Genomic DNA, 12827 nt, shown 5'->3' with positions numbered 1-12827 from the left:
AGTTATGTCTTAGAATCCTTCAAATTTTTAACATTTTCTTCCTTCTTTCTGTTGCTTCTTCTTTTTCGTATTGCGTATTTTTAAATCCTATTTAACCTCTCGAATCTCTCTGGTTAATTTATTGTACGAAGATCTACTCTAAGACTTGTTTTGTTAGCCTAGTGTCGTTCATTATTTATAAATAGTGGCACACTTACTTTTCAAAACTTCTTTATTCGTATACAGGGCGAGTCACTAACTATTGTCACCTGGAATAACTCCGAAAGTATGATAGTAGCTGAAAAGTTTGTGGGACAAATGTTGGATTGGACGCGGAGGAAATGTGTCGTGGACGGCTCGTTCGCCAGACTTGACGCGTATGGATTTTTTTCTTGTGAGGATTCGTAAAAGACATTGTTTATAAAGACGTTCCAACTGAACCTGAAGATATGCGAGAGAGAATATTGTCAGTGCATGTGCTTCGATACGTGCCGAAGTGATAAGGAATACCACTCAATCCATGATAAGAAGACTGCAACACTACATTGATACCAATGGTCATCACTTCGAACACCTTCTCTAAATGGGCGTTCATGCCATCTTTTTGACCCTCGTTGAGCGTCAAAGACCTTACTGTTACACATCATTGGATTTGTCTCGATAACCGCTATCAGAAATTAAGTACCAAACTATAGCATCCCATTAAAAAAAAAAAAAAAAGTTGACCTTCATATCTGTGACGCGACTCCACCTAGCAACAAAAAACCAGCGTCATAATACGGCCCCCGTTGTTCCATGCAACTTTTGTCCCACAAACTTTTCAGTTTCTATCATACTTTCGGAGTTATTGTTGGTGGTAATAGTTAGTGACTCACCGTGTATAGTTTCGTATTGTTGCTTAAGTGTTGGATTCGCAAAGTATAGGCCATTTCTAGCGCCACTGCTAATTTTATCGTGCTGTGAACTTCCTCTCTGCCGTTTTCTTCTCACACTGTTATTTGCAATCACATACGTAAAATTCCTTATCAGCATTTCATTTGCAGTACTGATAATCCCGTGAAGAAACGTTGTCAGACCAGTCTATGAGGCTATCACTATCGTCACAGCAAAACGTCGTAGCGAGTAGGTTGGTCTTCCAATCATCTGAGAGTCCGGTGGTTACCGTACAGACAGATGCAAGAGGTACACAGTTTGCCGCAATTGTGACAGGTGGTTCCAGGTTCGTCTCAGTATTCCGTTTTCTACGCTGCCTCTCATCAGTTGCTATTTTTTGCCTGTTTCCTCCAAAAAGAAGTTTCCCGCGATGGACTAGTGATCTGTAGGATGTACGGTCAGGGGCTGAGATCTCCCAGTTGTTAACATTAATATGACGCCTCTCCATGTTAGCCTTAATTGCATCCTTAAATCATTTTCTCTAACCTCCCACACAGCATTTGCCCACCGGTAGCTCATAGTAAAACACTTTTTGGGAATGTGATCACTGAGCATGCAGACAACATGACCTGCTATTCGCAACTGGCATCTTAAAGCCATCCCTCGTGTACTGATTGTATGTGCCTCCTCGAGCATGTTAATATGTGTGCGTCTGTCTTGCCATGTTACATGCAGAATCCCCTCAGGCATCGCTAGTTATATTGTCCCAGTATTTAAGATGTCACCTGTAACATGTCCAGGATTCAGATCCACAAAGCAGTGTGGGAATTACAGCTGAAATGTAGGGGTCATAATCTGCCAAAGGGTGCGCCAGCACGGTTAATTCCGTACTGAATTTCCGAATCATTATATGCACTTGATGATAATATGCTGCCAAGATAAGGAAATATGTTAACTACTTGAAGACTCATTCTTCCTGTGGTGACACTGGTATTTTCCATTTCTCCCGACATAGAGGTTGGTGAAGAATCAGTGTTTTAGTGATATTCAGTATGAGACCAATCTTTATGCATGCTATGGAGAAGCCATTCAGGATTAATCCTAGTTCTTCATCGGGGTAAGTTACAACTGCGCTATTATCAGGGTACTGTGACTCAACTGCAGAAAGTTTCAGGACGAGTGGTTCTATGCGCTACAGTTTGGAACCGCGCGACCGCTACGACCGAAGTTTCGAATTCTGCCTCGGGCATGGATGTGTGTGATGTCCTTAGGTTAGTTAGGTTTAAGTAGTCCTAAGTTCTAGGAGACTGATGACCTCAGAAGTTAAGTCCCATCGTGCTCAGAGCCAAAGTTTCAGGAGCCTTGCTTTTAGACAGCTCAAATTAAAGTTTCCCATACATCCTGTAAGTTAATTGTATTCCTGCAGGAATATCATCTACAACTGACTGTATAACAGCAACAGCATAGTAGGAAAACAGTGTAGGAACAATCATACGTCTTTGCTGAATAACGGCACTGATATGGAATGGCTCACCAAGAAAGTCATTGCCCGCGAGAGAGCCTATCCTATCTGTGTAGAGCAATTACAAGGTGGCAATAAATTTATGTGGAAAACCACACAGAGCTGAAATCTTCCACAAAGATTCGCAGTTTATTGATTCAAATCCCTTAATGACGTCAATAAAGCTAATGTAAAGAGGTAGATTTTGTTCCTTGCATTTCATATGAAGCTGGACGATATAACGATGAGCTTCCGAGTGCAGACATCGGTAGAGACCATATCAACATGAAATATCTGTAACAGTTATTACATATTAAATAATATCGTAGGGATTTCAGGATGATGTTAGGCTTCAGATACAGGGGTTAGACAAAAATATGAAAACACCACAAGAAATGCATCCTTCAGATGTTAGCCAAGACTACAGGTTGCGCTGTTCTATTGGACCACCACCTGCGCAATGTCCTCAGTACGTTGGAAGTGTCAGTCGTGATCAGAATAATGTTCTGTGTAGATGTGAGTGCATTATATCGACGCCCAGTAAATTCGAACGTGGGTAAATTGTTGCTCCTCGAATGGTGGGTGCTTTCGTAAACAAGGTAGCCGAAGTGTTTGGTGTTTGAAGAGGCACCGTATCGAAGATCTGTACCGCGTAGAAGAGAAAACGGAGAAAAAAATCATGCGCTACCTCACAACGTGGACGAAAGTGTGTGTTGAGTAATAGTAACAGGCAGTCATTGAAGAGGACTATAAAGAAAAATAAGAGGACGTCATCTACAAAAGTCACTGCAGAATTGAATGTCGCACTCGCGAACCCTGTCAGCACCAAAACAACAAAAAATGGTTCAAATGGCTCAAAGCACTATGGGACTTAACATCTGAGGTCATCAGTCCCCCAGACTTAGAACTACTTAAACCTAACTAACCTAAGGACATCACACATATTCATGCCCTAGGCAGGATTCGAACCTGCGACCGCAGCAGCAGCGCGGTTCCGGACTGAAACACCAAGAACCGCTCGGCCACAGCGACCGGCACCAAAACAACACGAAGGGAGCTACACTAGCAAGGAACTGCAGGGCGAGCTGGAAGTCCAAAATCACACATCAGTGATGAAATGCCCGATTCAGGAAAACGTGGTGCCGAAGCCATAAAACATGCGCTACGAAGCAATGGAAGAAAGTCATATGCTTGGATGACTTCTTTTTCACAATGTTCCCAACTTCTGGCAGTGTGTACGACCCAAGAGTGAAACATGGCGGAGGTTGGGTGATGTTTTGAGCGGTGTTATCGTGGTATTCCATGGGCCCCAGGAGAACCCTGCAAGGTCCCCTTACTCCCAAGGATTATGTGAACATTTTGACTGATTAGATCCATCCCAAAGTACAGTATTTGTTCTCCAATGGTGACAGGCCTCTTGTTCACAACCAGTTCGGTTTTGTGAGCACGAGGATGAATTGTCGCATCTGTCCTGTCCAAAAGTCACCAGATCAGGATCCTATACAGTCTTTGTGGTCTACTTTGGAGAGAACGACGCGTGGTTGCTATTCATCTCCATAATGGTTATCTGGACTAGTCGCTATTTTGAAGAAAAATGATATAAGATTCCCTTAAAAATCGCACAGAACCTTCATTTATCAATTCCGAGACTACTGGAAGCTGTTCTGAATGCCAACGGGTTTCCAACACCGTATCAGGCATGGTAATGTGTTGTGTTTTTGGTATTTCCATATTTTTGTCTACCCCCTGTATACATGCTTGTTGATTGTCAAAAAACTAAGAAAGTGTCCTTCGTGTTCGTAATGGTTTCATTTTTTTTTACACAAATTGTTATTTGAGAATACGTACTAATGCTGATAATCCTTCATCATGTTAACGCAGAGCTAAAACTACCTGTGTAAATATGGTTTGTAGAACCACTGGCAAATTTCCCAGTAATTTGCCGTTAGATGTAATATAGACTAACGTAATAAATTTTAGGAAAAATCCATCAAAATATTTCATACACTTATATGTTAGAAGTTAAAAATCGAATTATCTCATGTTAATTTACTTAACAGAGTTAGCTTTCATGCGCTGCGTCTAACAGCAAATAACAAAGCTACCTTTTAACATGAAATTAATTTACCCTGGTTTAATCTGTAGGTATGCCATGCTGCCTATCAGTCCAAAAGAAAATTAAATTATCCATAGAGGCATTTCAAATTAAAAGTATTTAGTTAACACACTCCTAATTTGAGAATCAGGTTATCAAATGCTATGTTCTCATTTTTTCAGTGTATGCTGTGGAGCTGGTACATGGCAAATGACACACAGTTTTATGTACTTGGAATTTTATTACTTCTCATATCTACCAGGTAAGTTCAGAAAGAAAACATCTCCCAGACAGGTACTGTTTTAAGCATAAACGCATCCGCATTAGTGTGTGTGTGTGTGTGTGTGTGTGTGTGTGTGTGTGTGTGTGTGTCACAATTTCTTATTCAGTTGTTCTATTGGCCCTAACATCCCTCTCATGTAAAAAGTGTACGAATGTGGGGTGTCTGCTCTTTAGGACATGTCCGAAAGAACAGACACCACTTATTCGTATAACTGTTTCACCTAGATGGGTAATGGATCCACCTTCTTCAGTGTGGGTGCACAAGTACGACCGACCTCCTACGGAAATCTCAGAGTAGCGAGCATGGAGGAAATTGACAGGGACTGCTGATAATGGCGATCAGTGGGAATGTGTGTCGCCATACGGCGTGCCAAGATAGTCCGTGCAGTTGCGATAACATTGTGTCCCGGATGGTGCAGTGGTTAACGCACCTATCTAGTCAGCAAGAGATCCCGGGTTCGAATCCCGATCTGGTACACATTTTCACTCGTCGCCGCTGATTCCGCATAATGTCCTGATGCAGCTGACATCAGTAATCCCTTCCCTTTTCCCCCCGTCCAACTTCAATTTGCATGAAAAGTTATAATTGTTGCCGTACTGTCTTGACTATTTAACACGTTATTCGTGAGGCAATATATTCCGTAGCCTATGGCATCAATCCCCCCATGAACCGTGGACCTTGCCGTCGGTGAGGTGGCATCCGTGCCTCAGCGATATACACACCTGGAAATTGAAATAAGAACACCGTGAATTCATTGTCCCAGGAAGGGGAAACTTTATTGACACATTCCTGGGGTCAGATACATCACATGATCACACTGACAGAACCACAGGCACATAGACACAGGCAACAGAGCATGCACAATGTCGGCACTAGTACAGTGTATATCCACCTTTCGCAGCAATGCAGGCTGCTATTCTCCCATGGAGACGATCGTAGAGATGCTGGATGTAGTCCTGTGGAACGGCTTGCCATGCCATTTCCACCTGGCGCCTCAGTTGGACCAGCGTTCGTGCTGGACGTGCAGACCGCGTGAGACGACGCTTCATCCGGTCCCAAACATGCTCAACGGGGGACAGATCCGGAGATCTTGCTGGCCAGGGTAGTTGACTTACACCTTCTAGAGCACGTTGGGTGGCACGGGATACATGCGGACGTGCATTGTCCTGTTGGAACAGCAAGTTCCCTTGCCGGTCTAGGAATGGTAGAACGATGGGTTCGATGACTGTTTGGATGTACCGTGCACTATTCAGTGTCCCCTCGACGATCACCAGTGGTGTACGGCCAGTGTAGGAGATCGCTCCCCACACCATGATGCCGGGTGTTGGCCCTGTGTGCCTCGGTCGTATGCAGTCCTGATTGTGGCGCTCACCTGCACGGCGCCAAACACGCATACGACCATCATTGGCACCAAGGCAGAAGCGACTCTCATCGCTGAAGACGACACGTCTCCATTCGTCCCTCCATTCACGCCTGTCGCGACACCACTGGAGGCGGGCTGCACGATGTTGGGGCGTGAGCGGAAGACGGCCTAACGGTGTGCGGGACCGTAGCCCAGCTTCATGGAGACGGTTGCGAATGGTCCTCGCCGATACCCCAGGAGCAACAGTGTCCCTAATTTGCTGGGAAGTGGCGGTGCGGTCCCCTACGGCACTGCGTAGGATCCTACGGTCTTGGCGTGCATCCGTGCGTCGCTGCGGTCCGGTCCCAGGTCGACGGGCACGTGCACCTTCCGCCGACCACTGGCGACAACATCGATGTACTGTGGAGACCTCACGCCCCACGTGTTGAGCAATTCGGCGGTACGTCCACCCGGCCTCCCGCATGCCCACTATACGCCCTCGCTCAAAGTCCGTCAACTGCACATACGGTTCACGTCCACGCTGTCGCGGCATGCTACCAGTGTTAAAGACTGCGATGGAGCTCCGTATGCCACGGCAAACTGGCTGACACTGACGGCGGCGGTGCACAAATGCTGCGCAGCTAGCGCCATTCGACGGCCAACACCGCGTTTCCTGGTGTGTCCACTGTGCCGTGCGTGTGATCATTGCTTGTACAGCCCTCTCGCAGTGTCCGGAGCGAGTATGGTGGGTCTGACACACCGGTGTCAATGTGTTCTTTTTTCCATTTCCAGGAGTGTAGATAGCCGTACCCGTAGGTGCAACCACAACGGACAGGTATCTGTTGATAGGGCAGACAAACTTGTGGTTCCTGAAGAGGGGCAGCAGCGTTTTCAGTAATTGCAGGGACAACAGTCTGGATGATTGACTGATCGGGTCTTGTAACATCAACCAAAACGGCGCTGGTGTTCTGCTACTGCCGACGACTGAAAGCAAGTGGAAACTACAGCCGTAATTTTCCCCGAGGGCACGCAGCCCTACTGTAAAGTTAAACGATGATGACGTCCTCTTGGATAAAATATTCCGGAGGTAAAACAGTCCCCCATTGGGATCTCCTGGCAAGTACTACTCAGGAGGATGTCGTCATCAGGAGAAAAAGAACTAGCGCTCTACGGATCGGTGCATGGAATGTTAGATCCTTTAATCGGGCAAGTAGATTAGAAAACTGAAAAGGGAAATGGATAGACTGATGTTAGATGTAGTGGGAATCAGTGAAGTCAGTGACAGAAGGAACAGAACTTCTGAACAGGTGAATACAAGTTTGTAGGGTAATGCAGGAGTGGGTTTAAAAAAAAATAGGAATGTGGGTAAGCTACTATGAACAGCTAAGTAAACGCATTACCGTAGCCGCGATAGACACGAAGCCGACGCCTACCACAGCATTACAAGTTTATATGCCTACTAGCTCCGGAGATGATGAAGAGATTGAAGAAATGTATGATGAGATAAAAGAAATTATTCAGATAGTTAAAGCAGACGAAAATTTAATTGTGATGGGGGACTGGAATTCGATAGCAGGAAGAGATAGAGACGGAAAAATAGTGGGTGCATATGGACTGGGGGAATAAAATTAAAGAGAAAGCCGCCTGGTAGAATTTTGTACAAGGCATAATTTAATCATAGCTAACACTTGGTTTAAGAATCATAAACGAGAGTAGTATATGTGGAAGAGACGTAGAGACACCGGAAGGTTTATGATTGATTATATAATGGTAAGACAGAGATTTAGGAACCATATTTTAAATTGTAAGGTATTCCCAGGGGCAGATGTTGATTCGGACCACAATTCATTGGTTATGATCTGTAGATTAAAACTGAATAATCTGGGGAAAGGTAGGAAATTATAGGGATGGGGCCTGGATAAGTTGAAAGAACCAAAAGTTGTTGAGAGTTTCAGAGGAAGGGTTAGGGGACGGTTGACTAGAACAGGTCAAAGGAATACAGTAAAAGACGAGTGGGTAGTCTTTAGAGATAAAATAGTGGAAGCAGCGGAGGACAAAATAGGTAAAACGACAAGGCCTAATAGAAATCCTTGGATTGCACAAGAGATATTGAATTTAATTGATGAAAGGAGAAAATACAAAAATGCAGCAAATAAAGCAGGCTAAAAGGAATACAGACGTTTAGAAAATGACACTGACGAGAAGTGCATATTGGCTAAGCAGGAATGGCTAGAGGACAAATGTAAGGATTTAGAACCATATTTCACCAAGGGAAAGATAGATACCGCCTATATAAAAATTAAAGAAGCCTTAGGAAAAAAGAGAAGTAGTTGTATGAATAAAGAGGTGAGATGGAAAACTAGTCCTAAGCAAAGAAGGAAAAGCTGACAGGTGGACGGGATATATAGAGGGTCTTTACATGGGAGATGAACTTGAAGGCAATATTATAGAAAGGAAGGTGGTCGCAGATGAAGATGAGGTAGGAGATATGATATTACGAGAAGAACGTTGACAGAGCTTTGAAAGCCGAAACAAGTGGCCAGAAGTAGACGATAGTCTTTGGAGAGCCAACAATAACAAAACTCTTCCATCTGGTGTGCAAGACGTATGAGACAGGCCAAATACCCTCAGAATTCAAGAAGGATGCAATAATTCCAATTAAAAAAAAAAACAGTTTTTGACAGTCGTGAAAGTTACCGAACTATCAGTTTAATAAGTCATTGTTGCAAAATACTAACACGAATTCTTTACAGTATCCTATCTCAGGGTATATTAGTTTAGATTTCAGAGAAAGTTAGAACATGTGAGGCAATGCTGACCCTAGAGCCTTATTTTAGAATATAGGTTAAGGAAAGGCAAACGTACGGTTATAGCATTTGTAGACTTTGAGAAAGCTTTTGACAATCTTGACTGTAATAATCTCTTTGAAATTCTGAAGGTAGCAGGTCTAAAATACAGAGAGCAAAATGCTATCTACAACTTTTACAGACACCAGACGGAAGTTATAAGGGTCGAGGAGCATACACGGCAGCAGTGGCTGCTATTTCTTTGCAACTTCTGAATCAGGAAATAACTTACTTTTACAGTCTTGACTTGAATAGCTGTGGTGATGTTTAAAACCCTGATATACAGATGTAACTTCAGAGGAAGTAAATAAATTTTCTTCTTGTGAATATTTTTTCACAAAGAATCTAGAAACTAATGGCTTCGCAATCTTGTTTTTGAGACATAACTTATGCTTTTTTTAGCATTCCGAATGCACAATTCCCTTCGTATTTCACTTAAACATCGGTTCTTCATACTTTACATTCAGCGATGAAGTCATCTCGTTTTTTTTTTTAAAAAAAAAAACAAGCACTAATCAGAGGATCGTTCAAACAAGTTTCGTCAAAGCTTGTATGATAGTTCTTGACTTTTCCCTTTTTCGGTGGTGTCTGCGTTGGGCTTTCTGAACCCGACGTAATGCTTTACTAAGAATATAACAGCAATAATATTTACACGTTAATGCTTACAATACAAAATGTGTTCAGCTTCAGCCACCTCTGGTCAATAATTAATTACACGATCAAGGTCGAGGGAGAATGCAGAATTACTATCGATTCAGAACTGCCAACCGAGAAACTCGCGTACGCGTCTCATACCAAACAGTGGCAATGGTGTAAATTTCATATGGGAGAGTGCACGTTGGGGGCAATGGGATTCAGGTGACGGTGACGTGCAATGTTCCAAATGATTTCGAAATGCCCTGAGGGAACTTCGGGACCAGCCGCCAAGACAAACTCAGTGAACTGTGGGTATTTTTTTGGCGCGGCCGACGGCTACGCGATGAAAAAATTCGGAAGTTTTTAGCTGCATTCCTGGAGCTGAGAGATTTTAAAAAATAATCGCCTTTTTCCAGGAGAATCCCGGAAATGCGGAAGGTTGGTACCAGTAGCAGCATACAGTGTCGCTCCAACCCACTGCACTCGGAGCTTGTCCGGTATGCCACTTAAGTATTTAGACTACCAGGATGTAGCGACCGCAGTACTATCTAATACATATGTGGCCATCACAGTAAGACAGATTGAAGCAAGACAATCGGAGCTGACGCAAGGGCGTACGCGTTCCCGTTTCAGCCTGCAACATACGACGTAAATCATCGATACAAACATATCCACACACGTGGCATTGCTCCAGCACTGAATTATCACTATGCACATAGCTGTACTGTCCGTTGCAGCAATGCAGGCAAGAGTGTGGTTGTCCCTTGCTGTTGTTACCTTGACTGGCTGGCACCTGCTCGTCGCTGCGTATGATATCCTTCAAGTTATGGATTCCACATCTGCATCACTGTGGTAGTGGTATATCCATACATACATACACTAAACCTGTTTCCCAGAGTCCACTTATTCTGCTCCTTTTGAACCCAGTTATTTACTGATATTGCGCGCTTTAATGTCGAAGAGGCATACTGTAACTTGATTTATACGTTTCCAGTGTGCGATCAGATATTTCCAGTCAGACAAGCGTGACCGATGCTGTATCTATGAATATGCCATGCCTCCGCAGTCGTAATCTCTTACACTGGATTCCAATCTACAGATCCTCCGAACTTAAATTAACTTAATTAGAATTATATTAATACCTTCAGCTGCTGACGGGCGTTGATATATATCAACGTGGACAGGAGATAAATGTGTGCCCCGACCGTGACCCGAACCTGGGTTCCCCTGCTTACATAGCAGACGCTCTATCCATCTGAGCCACCGAGGGCACGGAGGATAGTGCGGCTGCAAAGACTATCTAGCCCACGCCTCCCGCGAGACCCACATTTTCACCTTGTATGTCCACACACTACATTCGTAGTGTCCCACCCCAACACACTCATTACTCGTGAAAGACATTATTACCAAGTCCCGTAACAGTTTGGGGAATATGTGTGCATATGCACAGAAGAAGGAGGTCATGGCCGGTATTGCCAGAATTATATACTTATATGGATATGGTGTCTGTTTTTTCGGACATGTCCGAAAGAACAGACACTATATCCATATAAGTATATAAATTAACTTAGGCCATCCTTTCTGGGTCTTTCAACTTTCACAAACATTAGGGAAGAAAGAAAAGTTTGTGCTGTATTAAAGTTTCTTGCCTTGAACACTGAGAAAGTATTTCTCGTTTTTAATAAGATTAACTTAGATACACTGTTCGATTCCCAGACCCATAGGGGATAGGATGTTGAACATGTCACAAAAACAAAAATACATAAATCATATGTACAAACGCCTGCTTCCGTAGTCGAGGCACGCCCGCGTGTGGGTGGCACTCGACGCGGAGATAAGCAGGTTCGAATCCTGGTGGTCGAAAATTGTCACTATCAGTATTTGGACAGCAAAGGAGGAGAAGTGGTGGAATAAGTTCCTGACCACCAGTCTCTGTGCCAACTTCCTGGATTAAATTCCAAACCTCTCTGCAGTCTCTCATGAAGTGAGGGCATGTGATACTCTTATTAGTGATCCGTCTTTCGTATGGGGACGCTAATCTCAGCGACCCCGTTGGTGCTATTCGAGAGAAGTAGGCTATGTGCCGGCACAAGGTCTCACCCTTAGCCGGCCGCTGTGGCCGAGCGGCTCTAGGCGCTTCAGTCCGGAACTGCGCTGCTGCTACGGTCGCAGGTTCGAATCCTGCCTCGTGCATGGATGTGTGTGATGTCCTTAGGTTAGTTAGGTTTAAGTAGTTCTAAGTTCTAGGGGACTTATGACCACAGCAGTTGAGTCCCATAGTGCTCAGAGCCATTTTGAACACCCCCAAAAACATACGTTTTTCATGTTAGGTGCATTGTACTGCCACCTACTGCCATGTACTCCATATCAGCGACCTCAGTAGTCATTAGACATCGTGAGAGAGCAGAAGAGCGCTTCGCGGAACTCACGGACTTCGAACGTGGTCAGGCGATTGGGTGTCACTTGTATCATACGTTTGAACGCGAGATTTCCACACTTCTAAACATCCCTAGGTCCACTGTTTCCGATCTGATAGTGGAGTGGAAACGTGAAAGGACACGTGCAGCATAAAAGCGTACAGGCCGACATCGTCTGTTGCCTGACAGAGAGCGCCGACATTTGAACAGGGTCGTAATGTGTAGGCAGATATCTATCCAGACCATCACACAGGAATTCCAAACTGCGTCAGGATCCACTGCAAGAACTATGACAGTAAGGCAGGAGGTGAGAAAACTTGGATTTCATGGTCGAGCGGCTGCTCATAAGCCACACATCACGCCAGTAAATGCCAAATGACGCCTCGCTTGGTTTAAGGAGCGTAAACATTGGACGATTGAACAGGGGAAAAACGTTGTGTGGAGTGACGAATCACTGTACACAATGTGGCGATCAGATGGCAGGGTGTGGGTATGGCTAACGCCCGGCGAACGTCGTCTGCCAACGTGTGTAGTGCCAACAGTAAAATTCGGAGGCGGTGGTGTTATGGTGTGGTCGTGTTTTTAATGGAGGGGGCTTGCACCCCTCGTTGTTTTGCGTGGCATTATCACAGCACTGGCCTACATTCATGTTTTAAGCACCTTCTTCCTTCTCACTGTTGAAGAGCAATTCTCGGATGGCGACTGCATCTTTCAACACGATCGAGCACCTGTTCATAATGCACGGCCTGTGGCAGAGTGGTTACACGACAATTACATCCTTGTAATGAACTGGCCTGAACAGAGTCCTGACTTGAATCCCATAGAACACCTTTGGGATGTTTTGGAAGGCCAACT

The 12827-nt window shown here is 44.4% G+C and overlaps 1 protein-coding gene across 1 annotated transcript in view; it reads left to right on the top strand.

Annotated features, from left to right (window-relative positions):
* The window catches only part of LOC124556365 (nose resistant to fluoxetine protein 6-like), a 168299-nt gene that overhangs the window by 111742 nt on the left and 43730 nt on the right, over window positions 1–12827 (top strand). Inside the window, exon 10 of the mRNA XM_047130330.1 lies at window positions 4631–4710. Within this exon, the coding sequence (XP_046986286.1) occupies window positions 4631–4710 (80 nt within the window). The remainder of the gene's footprint in view (window positions 1–4630; window positions 4711–12827) is intronic.

The sequence above is a fragment of the Schistocerca americana genome, chromosome X (assembly GCF_021461395.2).
Source record: "Schistocerca americana isolate TAMUIC-IGC-003095 chromosome X, iqSchAmer2.1, whole genome shotgun sequence".
Lineage (NCBI taxonomy): Eukaryota > Metazoa > Arthropoda > Insecta > Orthoptera > Acrididae > Schistocerca > Schistocerca americana.
Note: the sequence above shows the minus strand (reverse complement) of the source record. Positions and strands in the feature narration are given on the sequence as shown.